Genomic DNA, 22561 nt, shown 5'->3' on the forward strand with positions numbered 1-22561 from the left:
TAAGAGCTATTGCTGCAGGTTTTTTTTTTTTTTTACCTGCGGTTTCGTGTTTTGATTTTCCTCTGTGTACCACCTTCCCCTGAAGAGTCAGCATGACAGAAACGTGCCACGTCGGGAGGTTTGAAGGAATTCTAATTGCCAAATTTATTATTTTTCAGCACTTGGGATCAGGTCCTAGATAGGGACAGGTATCCAGACGGGGTCACCTTTTTCGGGGCGGGTGCTCTGTGTAGACAGGCAGAATGGAAATAGTCCCCTTCCCCTTCTTATAGGGTCAGATAGGGCACAGCTCCAAATCGCCTCTACAGACACTACGCCCCCACGGGACGTCCTCCTATCCGACATCACCCAATTCAAGCGGAAAACTTCTCTGTGTTGATCCTAGTCGTCTGTTTGGTCTGGTAAGACTGCTTGCACCCTCAAAGGTGGAGCAGATTTTCTTTATTTCACTACCAGCATTGGGGTACCAGGCTTGGACCCCCCCCCCCCCCCCCCTCTATGTTTGTCATGTCAATGCATCTTTGTGGTGTATTTAAACTGCATATTTAATTAAAAGTTATATTTTAATAAGCTTATTCCCCCCTCTCAGTGGGCCCTTTGCTATTAATAAATTGCCAGTCAATGAACTCTTTGTAACCGGTTGAATTGGTTTATTCATCTATATATATATATATATATATATATATATATATATGGAAGTCCCAGAGGTTGAACTTCTACTGTTCTTACTTTTATAACGTCTGCAGCTGCAATATTTAAAGATGGTACCCATCAATCATCAAACATTTAACCCCTCAGATACAATGGTCACCTTGACCTTGTGACTTTGACCTCTATAAGGTCAAGAATGAGGAGCACACGTTCCAGGCCGTTCACTGGCTCCCCCTAGCGAGGATCAGGGAGCCAGATGGTGTGTGTGGCAGCCTCGGACCCCTCCTGAATGATCCGAGGCTGCCGCACATAAGTTCCAATGGAGAGCCTGCCTTTCCCCAAACTTAAAGTAAAAATACATAAACAAATTGATAAACAGCATCACTGTGTGCAAAAAAGCCAGTGATATTTAAAATATAAAATTATGTATCCTATATGGCAATTAGTGAAAAGGAAAGAAAAGTCAAGATGTCTGATTCGCTGTTTTTTGGTCGCTTCTCCAAACAAAAAAATAGAATTAAAAGTGATCCAAAGGTCATACACACTTCAAAATTGTATCACAAAAAATGAGCTCTAACACAGCTCCGTACACATAAAAATAAAAAGTTATAGTGTCATAGTATGTGGATACAAAGAAAAAATAGTTTTTTTAAAAGTCAAACATAAATGGTGCTATTAGAAAGTACAACTTGTCCCACGAAAAACAAGCCCTCATATGGCTATTTCAATGAAAAAATTAAAAAAAAATATGGCTTTGGGAAGGCTGACCATAAAAGACAAAAATGAAAAAATTAAGGAAAATCATCCGGTCAAGGGAATAATGCTAAATTTGGGACTTTGTATTCCAAAAACTTTGCACTTTCCAGAAAAAGTTAAAATTACTATGAGTTATCCTTCAATCCATTAAAAAAACTAAAATACTTTAGTTTCCTTAATCAATAAAATACATTTTTGCATGCTAAAATCATCTTAGTAATATTTGTAATTCACTGGTTTTCTAGTCTTGCTCCTCCATTGTTCTGTACTCGGTATAGTGGGCTTTACTGCAAGGCAGCTTATGTTATGGCTTCTCCTGGCTCCTCCCATTTATTATATTTAGGCTTTTCATACATACATAATAGTTTATGAGTGTTATTTTCAGTTCAGGCTTGTCTGTAGCTGAACACAGATAAACAGCACCTAATGGAAGAGAGGATCTCAATAGTCTGGAATATGCAGAGATGCCAGCAAAACCATGCATATACCAGCTCCTCCATAGGGAGACATATCCTCTATAGAAAGATAGTAAGTCTCTGTACATGTTTCATTTGAAAATGCAGAACTATTAGCAGACATAACCTTAAGTTACAAACAACATGCAAATACTGAGGTGCATATTGCAGAATATTAATGCATTTTTTAAACAATGTATTTATTATTTACAAAGTAACTATAAAAGGACATAGTCAATATAATACAGGTATGGAGGAAATACCAAAGTATGGAACATCATATTTCCTTATTCATCATATTTTCCTTCCATAAATTGTTCTTACTTGTGTACAGTTCTGGGCTCCTGTAAACAAGGCAGACATAGCAGAGCTGGAGAGGGTTCAGAGGAGGGCAACTAAAGTAATAACTGGAATGGGGCAACTACAGTACCCTGAAAGATTATCAAAATTAGGGTTATTCACTTTAGAAAAAAGACGACTGAGGGGAGATCTAATTAATATGTATAAATATATCAGGGGTCAGTACAGAGATCTATCCCATCAGCTATTTATCCCCAGGACTGTGACTGTGACGAGGGGACATCCTCTGCGTTTGGAGGAAAGAAGGTTTGTACACAAACATAGAAAAGGATTCTTTACGGTAAGAGCAGTGAGACTATGGAACTCTCTGCCTGAGGAGGTGGTGATGGTGAGTACAATAAAGGAATTCAAGAGGGGCCTGGACGTATTTCTGGAGCTTAATAATATTACAGGCTATAGCTACTAGAGAGGGGTCGTTGATCCAGGGAGTTATTCTGATTGCATGATTGGAGTCGGGAAGGAATTTTTTATTCCCCTAAAGTGGAGAAAATTGGCTTCTACCTCACAGGGTTTTTTTGCCTTCCTCTGGATCAACTTGCAGGATAACAGGCCGAACTGGATGGACAAATGTCTTTTTTCGGCCTTATGTACTACTATGTTACATGTCTTGTTCTTGCGAACAGGCCAGAATATGCCTGGTATCATAATAAGTGTCACATCCCTTTCATTGTTTGGTACTGGTATTGCTCCATACATCTGGTAGTGGCTGTGCTTGGTACAACAGATCAGTCTTGGTCACTCAAAAGAAACTGATTTGCATGAGCTACAATGCAAGCATAGCCCATAGCACCAAATGTTCTGAGGTGGCGCTTGCCTGTTTATTCAGTGCATCTAACGAGCTGCTAGAAGTAGGACGCTCACTGATCTAATATGCATGGTCTATCCTAAGGATGGACCATCAATATTACAGTCCTGTAACATCCTTTATCACCTTAGCTTTCCCTAACCTTCAAGTCCCGACACATTAGATCACATGCAAAATAACTTTTTTTTTTTAAACTTAGCCATAAATATATTTTAAAATAATCCATTTGTAGAAGGAAATTAGGTATTAAGAAATTACTTGTACCTTGAAACTGAGCATTGAATCCTTTCCTTCTGTGGTTACTGTCAGATGTAAAATGAAGACGCAGCCAATTTTTATTGCTTATAACGGGAGATGGCAGGCTCATCCCAGTTAACCTACAAAGTAAAAACAGTCAATTTAATAGGAGAGAAACAGTTATATTTTAGTATAGCTAGTTTTAAATAGCTAGTTTATGTAGTGCACTGCATATTTTGGCAGATGTGTTAAAATGGACTTTCTGAACATACAAAATACTGAAAAAGACCTAAAGTAATTGTGCCTAGATAGTCACTAGGTTATGCCACATAAACTTCCAAGTATTTATTTTTAATTTGCATTATCTTGCTCAGCACAGTTATTTTTTTGCTTCCATAGCTTACTATAGTAGTATTACCATGATCCCTCTTCCCTCTCATAGACACTGCCTCTGTTTGTGCTGTAGCTGCCTGTATCCCTCCATCAGGATTCAGGAAGTATAAGATAGCGCTGTTTGTACTCTCAGACACTGCTCTGCTACTTAGACTCTGCACAATCTGGTTTCTGTATGGCTCCCATCATTCGGCATTAATGACAGCAGTATGGCATATGACTGCTCCTGCCAGTGATCAGTTCACAATTGGAGGGGGGTACAAGATGTAAATAGCCTTTTTTTTTTTATTTATTTACTTATTTATGTACTTTTAAATTGCATAACCCACTAGCAGAAGGACCCGGCTTCGCACGGGTATATTTCATCTATTTCATTTAATGTTTCTGTGTGTCGTTAAAAGATATCAACAGTATCCACTATAACAGTGACCTCCACAGCGTCCGTCCCTTTATTAGTGACCTCCACAGTACCCCGTCTCGTTACCAGTGATTTCCACAATAACCCACCCCCTTAACAGTGACCTCCACATAGTTCCATTTCCTTAAAATGTGACCTCCACAACACCCCACCCCCTTAACAGTGACCTCTATAGCACCTCGCCTCTTAACACTGACCTCCATAGCAGACTGTCCTTTTAACTGTGACCTCCACCTTTTCCTGCTCCCCTAACAGAGACCTCCACAGCACACACCCCATTAACAGTGACCTCCACAGCATCCTGCCCCTTAATAGTGACCTTCACAGCAGCCCACCCCTTTAACAGTGACCTCTACAGCAGCCCGCCCCTTTAACAATGACCTCCACAGTGGTCGCCCCTTTATTAGTGACCTCCACAGTACCCCATCTACTTAACAGTGATTTCCACCACACCATGCCCCCTTAACATTAGCCTCTACAGAAATCTGCCCCTTAACACTGGCCTTCCTTACATACCGCCCCCTTAACTGTGACCCCCACAGCAGCCTGCCCCTATGGTGGCCAGAGGTCCGGTTTTAGGCCAGACAGTCCGGCTTTCATACTCCCTGTCCTTCCTCCGGCACAGGGCCTGGACGGACACAGGGATGTCCTTTTGAACAGCTCACTCTCAGACAACAGCACTGTGCTCAAAAATTTCTAATGAAAATCTCGTAGTGATCACAGCACTCTATCTATTGCTGACTGGTTTGGGTGCACGTCTCGGTGTGTTCCTAGCTCCACCTTTTGGAACGTATAAATCTTCAACAATTTAGACAGCACTCCAAATTTGGTTAATTGATTTTTATTTTGTATTAGCCGGACATAGTGGTCCTTTTTTCAGACTGAAGCAACGTTTTGGGCAAAAGGTGTGCCCTTCGTCAGGCAGTAATGTGCTCATACGAATGTGTGTGACCGGCTATCTCTCTGATGGGTTTGTTGTGTTTTTTCAGGCTAATGATGGCTTTCTTCACTGATAGTGAAAGCTCTTTGGATCTCATCTTGAAAGTTGACAGTTGACAGCAACAGATTCCAAATGCAAATAGCACACTTGAAATGAACTCTGGACCTTTTATCTGCTCATTGTAATTGGGATAATGAGGAAATAACACACACCTGGCCATGGAACAGCTGAGAAGACAATTGTCCCATTACTTTTGGCCCCCTTACAAGTGGGAGGCACATATGCAAACTGCTGTCATTCCTACACCGTTCACCTGATTTGGATGTAAATACCCTCACATTAAAGCTGACAGTCTGCAGTTAAAGCACATCTTGTTAATTTCATTTAAAATCCATTGTGGTGGTGTATAGAGCCAAAAATGTTAGAATTGTGTCCATGTCCCAATATTTATGGACCTGACTGTATGTGTGTTGAAAAAAAGGAAGCTGCTGTAATACAAATGATACTTCATGGTTCAACTGCATTGCGTGATGTAGGCTAAAAAGAAATATGTCTTGATAAATAAAAAATGTAACCCATATCTGCTTATTGTCTTTGATCTGACTGATATGAAATCCTACAACATCAAAGTCTCAACAAGAAAAGTAGGGTGCAACAGTAACTCTAAGCTCTGTGCAGCCTAAATGAAAATACATAGAAAACCTGTGCAAGGAATTGAAATCAACACAGACACTTCTTTCTTGCTGAGAATATAGTATAAATTATCTTGCTGTATACAGTTTATGATACTTATTTTCATAATTATCCTATTAGGTTATCTTTGTGTAATTTTTTATACAAAAAATTCCTTAAGAAAAAAGAGCATAAGATGCTACAGCAATCTCAAGCTTCTACAGTGTGATAATAATGAAAGAATCATAGTATATCTAACCATGTTTAATAACATTATAATGAAGTCTTTGGTGAATGAGCCAATATCATCTATTAACTTTTAGAAATTATATTGGATTAAATTATTCATGAAAACATCCAATCAGGGTACACTTTAAAGAGGACCTTTCACCGATTTTGACCCTATGAACTAACTATACAGACATGTGGAGCGGCGCCCAGGGATCTCACTGCACTTACTATTATCCCCGGGCGCCGCTCCGTTCTGCCGCTATGCCCTCCGGTATCTCCGCTCACTAAGTTATAGTAGGCGGAGATACCAGTCCCTAAGTTATGGTAGGCGGAGTCTGCCCTAGCGCTGGCCAATCGCAGCGCAGAGCTCACAGCCTGGGAGGTTATTTTCTCCCAGGCTGTGAGCTCTGCAATGCGATTGGCCAGCGTTAGGGCAGACTCCGCCTACCATAACTTAGGGAACGGAGATACCGGAGGACATAGCAGGAGAACGGAGCGGCGCCCGGGGATAATAGTAAGTGCAGAGAGATCCCCGGGCGCCGCTCCACATGTCTGTATAGTTAGTTCATAGGGTCAAAATCGGTGAAAGGTCCTCTTTAAATGTATAATAAAATTAAAAAAAGGAAGAAGAAAGATTAGTAAAAGAAAAGTTTACCCTTTAAATGTAACATAAATTCTTCTAGGGTTAAAATGTACCTCAAATAAAAATCTGCAAAAATAACTGGAACATTATACCGTACTTTCATTTGCACCTTCACTTCTCATTTTCTCATTATCACTGTTAAGCCTCTTGCACACGAACGTGTGCTGCCTGTGCCCGTGCTGCGGACTGAAAATTGCGGTCCGCAATGCACGGGAACTGACCGTGGGGATGCTGCATTCACTTGAATGAGGTCCGCGATCCAACCGTACCACAAAAAGATAGGACAAGTTCTATCTTTTTGAGGAACGTAAGCATGGAACGGAACCCCATGAAAGCAGTCCGTAGTGCTTCTGTAGGGTTCTGTTCAGTGCTTACATTCCGCATCTCTGGATTTGCGAACCCATTCAGGTGAATAGGTCTGTATCCGTGATGAGGAATGCACACGGCCGGTGCCCCATGTATTGCGGACCTGTCATATGCGGGCCGCAATATGGCCACGGAGGCACACGTTCGTGTGCAAAAGGTCTTAGTTTTCATGGAACTGAATCAGTATTACTTCTCACAGAATCAGTTTCAGAATGCTACACTTAAGCATCCATACTACAGCCACAAAACCCAGACCAAGGTTTAATATTTCTAAAAAGTAACAATATTTCTAGAACTGCAGTCATTTACTGTCACGGAAGTACCAAGACAAATGGACGTTCCCGCGACAGGTGGCAGGAGATCTGTGAGAATGGCAACAAGTGCTTTGATCTGAAATGTGGCTATTGTGGTCATTTTACCTTCTCTATTTTTGTTTCTCCCACTATGCTATGCGGTTTATAGCTTCTTTTGGACTTGTGGTTAGCTTGTGTTTGGTTCCTGGCTGATAAGTGTTTCCTTTCCCTTTTGTATTTTGTATATATATATATATATATATATATATGTTGCCTTTCCCTTTTCTTTGTCATTAGGACTGAGGGAGACTCCTGTTCGTCCTTCTCTTTGGAGGAACAGTTAGACTCAGTCCTGACATTAGTTCCAGGGTCCTATAGGGTGAGATAAGATTCTAGGTATACGGTGTATGAACTTGCCTACCTTTGGGGCCTGTTCATACTGGAAGTCTGTCAGGACTGGAGTTAGGGTTTTCTCCAGAAGGTGTCCATCTTCCTTCCTTAGTTTTCAGGCCTTATTCTGGTATGCTCGGCGTGGTGTTTTCCTCCCACGAGCGTGACATTTACTTGTGAACAATTGTCATCAAGGCTGATGTTATGATTCTGTGTGTGTTTTATATTTAAGCTTTAGACTTGCATTAACTTTATATTATATAGGAAAATAATGAAAAAACTAAATACATAATTATATAGAGAGTTCATAATTCACCTTAGAATGACACCGTTACACAATTACTGTATTTTTGGACTATAAGATGCACTATTTAGCAAGAAAAAAATCTTGCTAAAAAGTGCCTCCATTATAGTCCATAGTCAGGGTGGTCCACCAGTGCCAGACTTCCCTGATTGCTTCCTTAATGATCCAGCCTAGCGTTTTGCTGGATCAATGAGAGACATGTGCACCTGCAGACTTCCCTCTCTCTTTCTAGCTCAACACAGATGTCAATGATAATTTCAATCAGGGAAGAGGCTAAATGACCATTTAGCACAAGAATGAGACTGTTAGAAATGCGGTCCTCTCCATATTTAAGGTCTCCACACTGCAGTAAAGGAGAAAAGTGTGGCTGAAGAACCTATGATGATGTCATGAGTTGGAGGGCCAAACCAGGAAAACAGTACCGTGCTTGTATGTGTAAAATGTTTTTTGAACAGGAGGTACCATATCTTTATAGGTATATCAACTTTTAACAGTAGTAGTGACAGCACTTGGCTAGTTTTTTACCTTGTTTTCTCCATGATTCTATTAACTAAGTATTCTAGTATGAACACGCCCTTCAATAGGCCTCATCATCCACTGGTCACTCCAATTATAAACCAATATACACACAGCCTACACAATCTACGCAGTTGTTCCCAAAGTCTGTCAGCTTATAATGGAACAGAGGATGTGAACCCACTGTGCCACTGACTAGCAATACTCAAGAGGGGCGTGACTAAACAACTACCTGGATTTGACTAGAGCCTCTGATGGTGAGGATAGGCTTGACCATCGGTAGTTTCCAGTGGCTACTCTGGAGCTTAAACCAGTCAGTGACAGCTGGTCCAGGCAGACCAGGAGGTACCTGCGAAGGTACCGACATTACAGACGTAGTAAACCAGGCAGGGTCGTGACCAGGAGCAACAAGACAGGTACCGGAGGATGATGCAGAGATGTATCAGGACGAGCAAAGGGTCAAGGTCAGACAATCTAGGTCGGTCACAGGAAAGGCGATGCAAGCAGGCTGGGATAGGAATAAACTAAGTCCAGGAACAAAGCACAAAGTCAGGAACACGAGTGGCAAGCACGCTCTTTAGCACAAGATTAGGACCTTGACACTGAGGCATCTGGCTAGAGGGCTGAGCTACTAAAGTACCTGCAGGAGAGCCAGGATAGGTTAACGAGATCACCTGACACAACTCAGCTCTACCCAGGGAGTGATTCGTACTGCCACAACCGAAGCCAAGTTCAAGCAGTGTTCAGGTTGAATGGAAGTTGTGGAGCAGAATCTTCAAAGGTAATACTAACCACACAGGCAGAGTCCAAAGCTGCAGCAGAGACAGGGAAGCACAGACCACAATCACAGATGAGCACGGTGCCCGGAACCGTGGCGGTAAGCAGGGGGACAGCGTCGCACAGGGGATGCTGTTACACAGCTGACTTATTAGAGCTGAAGTTGTCTAATATAAGGCAATGGATGTCATGGATATGTATGATCTCAATTGGGAACTCAGGGACAGCAAACAGGCTGCAGTGTGTTCAGATGTGTTAAGTTGTGACAGAACAATGTTAACAAATAGATAATTTGAAATGTATTTTGCCAGCTGTATTCATTTTGTGAACAGCAAACTGCTAGGGCTACAGAGTAGCAAAAATAACTGTATTACTATTTGATACTTAGTGTGACCAGCACTCCATACATCCATCATTCAAGCACACTTTTTCCCTGTTCTCCCGCAGGAGTATTCATATGTACAAGCACAACTTATTTTTCTCGTTTTTAAACAGCTAAATTATGTCAGCTAGCCTAAAAGAACTTGCACAACCCATGCAACATGTTTTATCGCTGGTGCGGCTTCATCAGGGGTACTTAGGTTGTAGCGCGAAAAACGCTGAGCTCACCCTCCTATAGTACCTCCTAAAACCCTCCCCAAGGTAGTTGTAGTTAGCTTAGACAGTGTATATTTTTCATTATTAACTAAAACAAGGAATGAAGAAGAAATGAATAGCGGCACTCACCATAAAGTAATATTTGCAGCTTTATTCTGGTTAAAAACTGGAAAGCGCGGGCACCGCACAGATGAATCAGGCAACAGCCGTAGCTACCTGTGCTTTTTCAAGCCTCCCATGATGTGCTCGGGGTTTGGGCACAATTTATAACACTCGCTCTGACTCGTCATGCTGAACAGGTGAGATGATCATTCCCAATCAATACATAACACATACATCAAAACAAAATAAACCCATGTGAATAAAACACGTCATATAAAAACAATTCAAAGAAAAACCGCCAGGTCATTCTTGTCATTCAGTCCTAGAGAACCCATTGCATTAGTTTTAATAATGGCGTTTTTTGTTTGAATTGTTTTTCTATGACGTGTTTTTTTCACATGGGTTTATTTTGTTTTGATGTATGTATTATGCATTGATCGGGAATGATCATCTCACCTGTTCAGCATGACGCGTCAGAGCGAGTGTTATAAATTGTGCACACCCCCCGACCACGTCATGGGAGGCTTGACAAAGCACAGGTAGCGCGAAACTGCTGTTGCCTGATTCATCTGTGTGGTGCCCGCACTTTCCAGTTTTTAACCAGAATAAATCTGCAAATATTACTTTATGGTGAGTGCCGCTATTCATTTCTTCTTCATTCTTTGTTTTAGTTAATAATGAAAAATATACACTGTCTAAATATAATTTTTAATATGAGTTTGATCATGCCCATGCTGTGTGATCAGTTGTATAAGTAAACTCCCTGCTCTTATATGTATAGTGTCAGAAACTTACCTGTCCAGGCTCCAGCAGCAAGATCTCCAGCTTTGGCGCAGCTGCGACGGGAGAGACACGCTGCTAAGCCATGCCCATGGTGATGCAACAACATCCTTAGCAACAGGATGCAAAGCTCTTTCTCCCCACAGTGGTTGTATGCTGGAGGAAACTAGCAGTTAGCTAATTGCTGAACTGATCCATTCCTGTATGCTAGTGTTCTGACTAATGATCCTGGGAATCGGTGCTCAATTTAAACCTCTTACCTTTCCTGGCCTTGTGCCAGTGATAGTCTATGACTCACTAGCTGTGTTCTTGGTTGCATATTTTGGATTACTAGTGTTTTGACCTCAGCTAGTCCTTTTGAACACTTTATGTCTAACGTATTGGCTCTGAGTTTCCCGTCTGGTTCTGATCTCAACTTGTCTATTTGACTACTCTCTGTCTTTCAATTTGATGCGTTGTTCTCCTCCTGGTTCTGACCCATTTCAGAATGACTCTGTCTTTGTGTCTTGTTTTTGTCCCTGTGTTGTGTGTCTTGCACCTTACCAGAGTAGGGAACATTGACCAATTGTGGATTTGCACCTTAGTGCTTGCACTGCAAATAGGCAGGGAAAGTAGGTGGAGTTCTAGTTAGGGCTCACTGTCCATGTCTGTCCCTTGTAGATGAAGCACAAAAAATAATCTTGGAATTTTTCAGTTATGAAAATATTTATCAGCATCCACTTGTTCATAATTTCTGTGCCACAGCTTCGTCCTTACAACCACAGCCAGAGGCATATTTGACTTTTTTTCTGGCACTTTGATACTTGCTGTTAATTTTTTTTTTTTTAAAGATTAGTTAGTCTGGGATACAATTGATAGATTAGTTAACTGGGATTACAGTTAGTGGGAAATATAAGTTCGGTAGGATGTATAGATTTTACTGCCTTGAAGAAGGACAATTTCAAACCCACTCCATACTCTACTCACTGCAGGTTCACATTTACCAATATAAAGAAATCCATCATCTTCTGGTAATTGTCATGGTAGGTAAGATAAGGAAGGAAACAGAACACGGCAAAGCAAACAAAACAACTGACTAGGTCCCAAATGCTAGGGAACAAAGGGGTCACCTCCTAGCAATCCCTAAAACACATTCCCTAAGTGCCCATGTGCATATCCCAATGGTAGATATGCACATGCCCACGTACCTAAGACTAGAACACACTGACCCAAACCCTCAGCTGTAGGGAAGAGGGAAAGAGGCACCCAGCTCCTTCAACACCCGAAGGAGCTAGCTTTACCCTAGAGGCCTAGTCAAACAGACACAGAAGGAACAAGGAGAAAGAACTTATCTAGAGATGTGTTGGAGCAGACGAACAACAAACTTCCAGACCTCACACAAGGCATAATTATAACCTGCAAAGGCTATAGGGAGAGGGAGGAATAAATAACCTCACCAATTACCTAAAGAGCAACACTTGGGAGGAGGTGGGATTCTGCTCAAACCCAAAACAAAACAAACTGTCAGATCGAGTCACCTCATCAACTCTGACAGATCTCCTCAGAACACCCACAGGGCAGGGCGTGACAGTAAAAACTTGTATCTATTAGTGTTGATCGAGCACCATAGTGCTCGGGGGCTCGGTCCGAACACATCGGGATGCTCGGGTGCTCTACCGAGCACCCGAGTATAATGAAAGTCAATGGGAGAACCCGAGCATTAAACCATGCACCCCCTGCTCTAAAGAGGGTAGGGTGCCTGGTTCATAGGAAAAGGTCTGAAATTGATGGAAACACCACTGAAATGGTTCGGGAACAGCATGGGGAGGATGTCTGGATGCATCTTGGACTCCCAGGTCGCTGCTGGGAACCATGTTGTCCGAGTAGTACGCCACTTTTACAGACTGACAATAACACGCACAAAACAGAAGATAAAATTGATTTTAGAGGAAACATAGTTAGGAAACATTCTTTCCTGTATATTTACTTGTATATAAAGTGCAAGTGCTACCAAAAATTACGGAATAGTTACGGAAGAGGCACTCCGATACAACCTGTATATCACATAAAGGAGGGCCTCATTCAATTGTTCAGGTAGTGGGACTCCTACACTCATAAAGCCTATGCACTAAGTGAAAGGGCTGTCAAAAATTACAAGGAGCTGGCACTCCAAAACATCCTTTGTTACACATAAAGGAGAGCATCATACATAGCCTTGAAAAATTATGATTGATGGCCTGCTGGTGACCCTTTAAAAACATTAGGAGCAAGCGCCTGCTGATCTGACCATCTAAAACATTATGGGCGAGGGCCTACTGCCGCTTTGGTGACTCTAGATAACCTGGGGCTGATCGCATGTCCCTGTGCTGGCGACTTGCCCTATCAAGTTTCAATGTTATTTTCAGCGCCAACCACAGTGACCACGGGTAAGGGGGAATCATTGTTCGATTCCTGAGAAACAGCTATGGCTACCACATCCAAGCAAGGCAGCATCCGCGCAAATTACCTATTAGATATAATTAGGTGAGGGCCTGCAGGTGAGCTGACCCTGTAGTAGATTCTAAGTGAGGGCCTGCTTGTGAGCTGACTCTCTAAAAGATTGTAGTTGAGGGCCTACAGGTGAGCTGAACCTCTAAAACATTATATGTGAGGGCCTGCAGATGATATGACCCTCTAAAAAATGATATGCAAGGGGCTGCTGAGCTGACCCTCTAAAACACTATGGTTGTGGGCATTCTGCTGAGCTAACAATTAAAAAAATTATGGGAGAGTGCCTGCTGCTTAGCTGACAATTGAAAAAATGTACAAAGTGTTTAAAGATAGGAATAATGGAATAGGACTCCAGTTCTATTTTGTTGGTTTTCGGAACTGGGGCCATTATTAAGAGGGACGGCCGGGGGCATCTATATTGCGCTGCTAAAGGTGAAATTCTTGGACCGGCGCAAGACGAACCAAAGTGAAAGCATTTGCTAAGAATGTTTTTATTGATCAAAAACGAAAGTCGATTAAAGACGATCAGATTACGTCGTAGTTCCGACCATAAACGATGACGACCAGCGATCCGGCAGCGTTAATCCCATGACCCGCCGAGCTGCTTCTGGGAAACCAAAGTCTTTGGGTTCTGGGGGAAGTATGGTTTTAAAGCTGCCAGTATGTCACAAATAAATTTTTGAAGCGCACATGTTACACTGCAGATGTGGCCCTGGTAAGGTCACTGTCAGAAGCGGACACCGTCTACAGAAAAATGACAATGTATGTCACAGATAAAAAATTTAAGCGCACACAGTACAGTGCAGATGTGGCCCTGGTATGGTCACTGTCAGAAGCAGACAACGTCTACGGAAAAAGTACAATGGATGTCACTGATATTTTAGGAAAGCGCACACTTTACACAGGAGATGTGTGCACGGATAATTAACTGTCCGCAGCGGACACCATCTACGGATAAAGTACACTGATGTCACTGATATTTTAGGGATGCGCACACTTTACACTGGAGATGTGGCGCAGCTAATCTCACTATCCGCAGAGGACACAGTCTTTTGAAAAAGTACACTGGATGTCACAGATATTTTTTGGATGCGCACACTTCACACAAGGTGATGTGGCGCAGATAATTTAACTGTCCACAGTGGACACATCTACGGAAAAAGTGCACTGGATGTCACTGATATTTTAGGGATGCGCACACTTTACACTGGAGATGTGGCGCTGATCATTTAGCTGTCCGCAGCGGACACTGTCTATGGAAAAAGTATACTGGATGTCACTGATATTTTAGGGATGCGCACACTTTAAACAGGATAATCTCCCGGATAATTTAACTGTCCGCAGCGGCCTATTAGACGCTATTTAGCGCAGGATGCCCTAAAAATATATATTGCTGCTGTCACACACAATAGTCCTTAAAAGGACTTTTGGGTCTCTGAAAAGTTTTTTGTATAAAAATCTTCCTATTACACTCCCTACACTGTCTGTCCCTTCCTATGCACAGCTCTCCCTAACACTGAGCAATTTAGCACAGGTTGCGCTACAAACATACAGTATATTGTTGCTGTCACACACAATAGTCCTTACAAGGACTTTTGGGTCTCTGAAACATTTTTGTACAAAATAAATATTTAATTTTACTCCCTACACTCTCTGTCCCTTCATATGCTCAGCTCTCCCTGACTATGAATGAGCTGAACATGGTCACCCGATGACGAGTTCCGGCCAGCCAATCACTGTAATGCCAGTAGTCAACATGGCTACTGGCATTACAGTGAGGGCAGTACTTACCTGCACGTTTATTGGCTGCGTAGCGGGGAGGAGACCCGATCATCACTAGTCTCTATACAGATTAACATTGCCTTATGCACTGTATTTCCAAAGACTGCTGGGAATGAATAGTGTATTACTTGCCCACTTCTTGATTGAAATGGTACAGAGCGTCTGTATTTTTTAAATATACCGAAACTGAATTTATCATCTACAGTGTAGATATATACATTAACACAGTGATTTCCAGGACCCTTTGTTTTAAATGAAAATATTTGTAAGTTTTTTGTTTGTTTTTTATTCTCATTTTAGAACAATCACAAGTAAGAAATATATACTAAATATATCTGACATGTAAGGTTATACAGGTGAAACAAACATTAGAATATCTTGCACAGTTAATTTATTTCAGTAATGCAACTTAAAAGGTGAAGCTAACATATGAGATAGACTCATTACATGCAAAGCGAGATATTTCAAGCCTTTATTTGTTATAATTTGGATGATTATAGCTTACAGCTTATGAAACCCTAAAGTTTACATTTTGAGGTACCCTTTGTTCAGAGGGTATAGATTAATTGGCTGACACTTTGAGCCTAGAATATTGAACCTTTTCACAAAATTCTAATTTTAAGCTGCATTACTGCAATTCCTTTTCATTTGCATTAGGCCTCATTCACATGCCTGTTGTTTGGTTCTGCATCCGAGCCGCCATTTTAGCGGCTCGGATGCGGACCCATTCACTTCAATGGGGCCGCAAAAGATGCGGACAGCACTCCCTATGCTGTCCGCATCCGTTGCTCCGTTCCGTGGCTCCGCTAAAAAAAAATAACATGTCCTATTCTTGTCCGCACTTTGCGGACAAGAATAGGCATTTATATTAAAGGCTGTCCGTGCCATTCCGCAAATTGCAGAACGCGAACGGACGCCATCCTTGTTTTGTGGATCCACGATTTGCGGACCGCAAAACACACCACGGTCGTAGGCATGAGGCCTTACTGAAATAAATGGACTTTTCCACAATACTCTAATTTTTCAAGTTTCACCTGTATGTGCTACCAGTGACACATTACAGGACAAACACATAATGCATTGCTGTTACTCTGTAGGACGTTGTGTTTCTTTCTTGTCCATTGCTATCAACTTCAATTAGCCAGTATCTGTCAATGATATTCTCAGAATTAGCAACCTTTGTGGAAGCAAGAAAGATTTTTATTGCAATTAATCAGGCTTTAAATTAACCAATGAAGAGCAGTTTAATGGCATGTCAGTTATTCAGAGGTTATAATAATGTGTTGTGTCTCTCTTGATAAACTTGTGTTTCCATCATTAGAGGAAAGGCTTGTGCAATATATAGAGATAGAGATACATTCTTAAAGCTAACCTCAACACACTAGATAAAAGGCACTATAAAGTCAGTGACCTTGATTAACCAAAACTAGCAAACTTATATTTTTTTTTCATTTTCTCCCACAACTTCCTACATCTTACACTTAATATGTAATAGGTTCAGGACCAGAATGGAAACACTTATTTGGTTTACTAAGGTTGTACAAATAATTGCCTGTATTTAAGTCAAGTTAAGGGAAGAATTTATCATAAGAGGAATGACACACAGAAGGTCTGGACTCACTGTGTCATTGAAAATATTGTAAGTGGCTTGGAGCTACTTCTGAGGGCATCATCTAGGTGGCCTACTGTCACGGTCCCTCAGGTGACTGATGTCAGGAAATCAAGGAGATTGGCTGAGCGTGGAGGAATCTAACAGCCTCCTTGATTTCTCTTGATTTAGTATTAATAGGGTCAATGACTACTTCCCTTTTGGCCTCATGCACACGACCGTTGTGTGCATCCGCGACAGATGTTCTGTCTTCCGTTTTTTTTCTCGGACCCATTGACTTTCAATGGGTCCGTGGAAAAATCTGAAAATGCACCGTTTTGCAGCCACATCCGTGATCCGTGTTTCCTGTCCGTCAAAAAAATATGACCTGTGCTATTTCTTTGATGGACAACGGTTCACGGACCCATTCAAGTCAATGGGTCCGTGAAAAAACACGGATGCACACAAGATTGGCATCCGCGTCCGTGGTCCGTGGCCATAGGCTACTTACACACACGGATCCGTGCTGCACCTGAGGGGTTAATTGTGCGGATCATAGCCCCCTGAAAGAGATCATGTGCTGCCAGGCAGGAGGGGGCACACCCCCCTCCCTCCCCAGTTTTAAATTCATTGGTGGCCAGTGGGCCCCCCTCCCTCCACTGTAGTTAACACATTGGTGGCCAGTGCGGCCGGCCCCCCTCCCTCCCCTGTAGTTAACACATTGGTGGTCAGTGCGGCCGGCCCCCCCTCCCACCCCTGTAGTTAACACATTGGTGGCCAGAGCGGCCGGCCCCCCCTCCCTCCCCTGTAGTACTGTAGATTCATTTGTGGCCAGTGGCCCCCCTCCCTCCCCCTCCTAATTAAAATCTCCCCCCCTATCATTGGTGGCAGCAGAGAGTACCGATCGGAGTCCCAGTTTAATCGCTGGGGCTCCGATCGGTAACCATGGCAACCAGGACGCTACTGCAGTCCTGGTTGCCATGGTTACTTAGCAATTTTTAGAAGCATTATACTTACCTGCGAGCTGCGATGTCTGTGTCCGGCCGGGCGCTCCTCCTACTGGTAAGTGACAGGTCTGTGCTATAAGCAATGTGCCGCACAGACCTGTCACTTACCAGTAAGAGGAGCGCCCGGCCGGTCACAGACATCGCAGCTCGCAGGTAAGTATAATGCTTATAAAAATTGCTAAGTAACCATGGCAACCAGGACTGCAGTAGCGTCCTGGTTGCCATGGTTACCGATCGGAGCCCCAGCGATTAAACTGGGACTCCGATCGGTACTCTCTGCTGCCACCAATAATAGGGGGGGAGATTTTAATTAGGAGGGGGAGGGAGGGGGGCCACTGGCCACAAATGAATCTACAGTACTACAGGGGAGGGAGGGGGGGCCGGCCGCACTGGCCACCAATGTGCTAACTACAGGGGAGGGAGGGGGGGCCGGCCGCACTGGCCACCAATGTGTTAACTACAGGGGAGGGAGGGGGGGCCGGCCGCACTGGCCACCAATGTGTTAAATACAGGGGAGGGAGGGGGGCCGCACTGGCCACCAATGAGTTAAATACGGGGGGGGGTCTGCCCCCTTCTGCCTGGCAGCACCTGCCAGGCAGCAGGGGGCAGTCATGTACACAGTTCTTTTAGTATATTCTAACCTGAAGCGTCCCCTTCACCATGGGAACGCCTCTGTGTTAGAATATACTGTCGGATCTGAGTTTCACGATCTAACTCAAATCCGATGGTATATTCTAACATAGAGGCGTTCACATGGTGATGGGGACGCTTCAAGTTAAAATATACCATCGGATTGGGGAAAACTCAGATCCTATGGTATATTAACTCCTGACTTTACATTGAAAGTCAATGGGGGACGGATCCGTTTGCAATTTCACCATATTGTGTCAACGTCAAACGGATCCGACCCCATTGACTTGCATTGTAAGTCAGGACGGATCCGTTTGGCTCCGCACGGCCAGGCGGACACCAAAACGACTTTTTTTCATGTCCGTGGATCCTCCAAAAATCAAGGAAGACCCACGGACAAAAAACGGTCACGGATCACGGACCTATGGACCCCATTTTTGCGAACCTTAAAAAAAATGGTCGTGTGCATGAGGCCTTTCTCAGCTGTTGCTCAGGGGTCATCACTTCTACCCTTTATAGTCTCACCCCACCCTTCTGACTATGCAGTTGATAGCTTCATTTGGGTTTGACTGAGCTGGTGTGAGATCCTCTCTGGTGTTCCTGTTCTTCCATCTCTACAGAAGTTAAGTGTCGCGTTTGTTTGTATTTGCTATATTCCCTATTGTTGTATCTGGGCCTGAGACAGAGACTTCCATTCGTGCATCTGTGGAGGAATGGGTTGTCTCTGGTCCTATACTTATTCCAGTGCCTTATAGGGAAATTAGGGCTTAGGTATCCTGCTTATGAATATTTGTACCTTCAAGGTCAATTCATATTAATAGGTAGTCAGGGCCTGGATTAGGGTTGTCTAGGAGGTGACCTGTTTATCCCTAGTTTCCAGGCCCAGTTCCTGTTCCCCTTCCCTCCTGTGTTCAGTATGGAGTTTCCCTCTCCCCACACTGATCGTGACATTATAAACCGCCACAAAAACCGCCATTTGGTTCAGGTCAGTGCATCTATGGATCCTATGTCTGTACTGGTCAAACAGCTGCAGGTAGCTGACCTCCGCGCGACAGTCTTACGGTTGCCCTACCAGACACATTTTCTGGGGGTAGTGACAATTTCATTTGGTTCAGGGAATCGTGTAAATTGTACTTTAAGCTGTGTCCATACTATTCTGGGGATGAGTGTCAACTTGTGGGTATGATAATTTCTTTGCTTAAGGATGATGCACAGTCTTGGGCTTTTTCTCTGCCGACTGGATCACCATCCCTCCAGTCGGTAGATGAATGTTTTAGAGCCTTGGGTCTTATTTATGATGATCCGGATCGTATCGCTCAGGCTTAGACACAGTTACGTGGTTTAAAGCAGGGGGAACACTCCGTGGAGATCTATTGCTCTGAGATTAGGAGATGGGCTACGGATCCGGAGTGCAATGATCCTGCTCTCCTTGGCCAATTCTGTCAGGGTTCATCTGAGAGGCTGCAGGACGCATTGGCCTTTCATGAAAACCTAAGTAATTGGAAACAGCCATGTCCCTTGCTGTACATCTATATAGAAGCCTGAGGGGGAGATCTAAGTGTCCTTATCCTCGGGACATACTGTCAAAAAAGGTGGCAGCTTCCTTTGACACCTATGGTAAAGAGAAACCTGTGGTTACGCCTTGTGAAGAGCCTATGCAATTGGGGGAAGCTACTCCTGGGACTGCTGGTAAGAGCCCTGGTCATATCAAGGGAGTCTGTTTTTGTTGGGGAAAGAAGGGACATTTCATGAATATTTGTCCATACATTCAGCGTCAAGGTGTAAACAAAAAAAAATAATTGATCCCCCAATTACTGATGGTGTGGGGGGGTAGCAAGAAAACGTACTTTTGTCATTTACTGGTAGTACCCGATTTCTCATGTCTGCCGAGGTTGTGCTAGAGTCCAAAACTGTGGAAATCGAGGTATTTATGGACAGTGGGGCTGGGGTTAACCTGATTGATGGACAATTTGTTTGTATTTATGGGTTGACTACTAGTGCACTAGAGATAAGCATTTCTGTCTTTGCAATTGATTCTGCACCTCTTACCCCAAAATGCTTGTCACAGGTGGCAAATGACATCCATTTATGAGTGGGTGATTCCCATCAGGAATCTGTCTCATGTTATGTGTTGGAGGGTGTTATGTGTCTGCCTGCTCCGATGGTTTTGGGCTTACCATGGTTAAGCAAACATAACCCTACCATCGACTGGCAAGCGAGACAGATTCTCGATTGGAGTGATTTTTGCATGGACAACTGTCTTAATGCGTCTTTCTCTGTGGTCACCACTAAAACTGTACTCTCCTTCATTTCCGAATTTTCAGATGTGTTTTCCAAGAGTGGTAACCAGGAGTTACCCCTGCATCGGGAGTATGATTGTCCCGTCAATCTTATTCCTGGAGCTAAACTGCCCAAATCTCGGTTGTATAATCTTTCAGAGCCCAAAAGAAAGGCTATGCGAGAGTATATCACGAGAGCTTGGCGAAGGGTCATATCAGACCATCCAAATCCCCAGTGGCTGCTGGGTTGTTCTTTGTAAAAAAAAAGGTACCCTTAGACCATGTATGGACTTCTGTGAGCTCAACCGTATTTCTGTCCGTGATCCTTACCCCCTTCCTTTGATTCCGGATTTGTTTAGTCAGATTGTCGGTGCCAAGGTGTTCTCTAAATTGGATCTGAGGGGGGGATATAATCTGGTAAGGATCTGGGAGGGAGATGAGTGGAAGACCGCATTTAATACCCTTAAGGGTCATTTTAAAAACCTGGTCATGCCCTTTGGGTTAAACAACGCTCCAGCGGTTTTTCAACACTTTATCAATTCATCTGGTGGGGAGATTTGTTGTTGTATATCTGGATGACATACTAATTTATTCTACATCCTATACTTATTCCAGGGCCTTATAGGGAAATCAGGGCCTAGGTATCCTGCTTATGAATATTCATACCTTCAAGGTCTATTCATATTGATAGGTAGTCAGGGCACAGATTAGGGTTGTCTGGGAGGTGACCTGTTTCTTCCCTAGTTTCCAGGCCCAGTTCCTGTTCCCCTTACCTCCTGTGTTCAGTGTGGAGTCCCCCCCACACTGATCGTGACACCTACTTGGTCTTCACCCTTTGACCCCTGTATAGGGAATTGGAAATTGATGCAAGTGAACCTCCAGGCCTTTACTCGTGAAATAGTCTCTATTTAGTGACAGCTGACCCAGGCAGGTCAATAGATATCAGGTCTGTAGATGAGCAGAGGTCAGGGCAGGCAAAATATATTTAATCTAGTAACAGTGCAATTGTTAGGGGAAGCAGCACAAGATCAATATAGGAGTCAGGCAGAAGTCAGGTCAAGCAGCAGATCCAGTAACAGCCAGAGGTCGAGCATGGAAAATCAAAACAGAATAACAGTATATCTTCATAGGGACTAGCAAGCTAGAGAGCCTATTGCTCAGTCTCCTTCTTACAGGGATAGCAACTTGCAATACCAAGGAACAAAAGCCACCGAATGGGGATAGAATGGGCAGCATGTATGCTTGCAATTTATCATGTCACAAAATTTTTTATCTGCCAGTTAAAATCAGATAGTAACACATATCTTTTTTTCTAATTTGTTTCAATTTTCCCATGAAAGATTTTTTTATTCTATTTTCTGAATGGTGACGTCAGCACAGGCAGTGCGCTGGATCTTCTAAATGGCGACAGCTGGCTCTTCGCAATCAAATGGATGAGGTGATTATTAGAGTTGAGCGAACACCTGGATGTTCGGGTTCGAGAAGTTCGGCCGAACTTCCCAAAAATGTTTGGGTTCGGGATCCGAACTCGACCTGAACTTCGCCCCGAACCCAAACCCCATTGAAGTCAATAGGGACCCGAACTTTTCGGCACTAAAAAAGCTGTAAAATAGCCCAGGAAAGGGCTAGAGGGCTGCAAAAGGCAGCAAAATGTAGGTAAATCCCCTGCAAACAAATGTGGAAAGGGAAATGAATTAAAATAAAAATAAAAAAATAAAAAATTAACCAATATCAATTGGAGAGTGGTCCCATAGCAGAGAATCAGGCTTCATGTAACCCACCACTGGAACAGGCCACTTTCAGATATTTAGGCCCCGGCACACAAACAGAGGAGAGAGGTCCCATAGCAGAGAATCAGGCTTCATGTCATAGCAGAGAATCAGGCTTCATGTCACCCACCACTGGATTAGGCCACTGTGAGATATTTAGGCCCGGCACCCAGACAGAGGAGAGAGATCCCATAGCAGAGAATCAGGCTTCATGTCACCCACCACTGGAACAGGCCACTGTCAGATATTTAGGCCCCGGCACCCAGACAGAGGACAGAGGTCCCATAGCAGAGAATTAGGCTTCATGTCATAGCAGAGAATCAGGCTTCATGTCACCCACCACTGGAACAG

General features: G+C 43.3%; 1 protein-coding gene across 1 annotated transcript in view; it reads right to left on the reverse strand.

The window, feature by feature from the left end:
- Positions 1-22561, reverse strand: part of CSMD1 (CUB and Sushi multiple domains 1) — a 2494699-nt gene that overhangs the window by 1396048 nt on the left and 1076090 nt on the right. The window contains exon 6 of the mRNA XM_040430026.1: positions 3292-3404. Coding sequence (XP_040285960.1) covers positions 3292-3404 — 113 coding nt within the window. The remainder of the gene's footprint in view (positions 1-3291; positions 3405-22561) is intronic.

This window comes from Bufo bufo, chromosome 4 (assembly GCF_905171765.1).
Source record: "Bufo bufo chromosome 4, aBufBuf1.1, whole genome shotgun sequence".
NCBI classification, from domain to species: domain Eukaryota; kingdom Metazoa; phylum Chordata; class Amphibia; order Anura; family Bufonidae; genus Bufo; species Bufo bufo.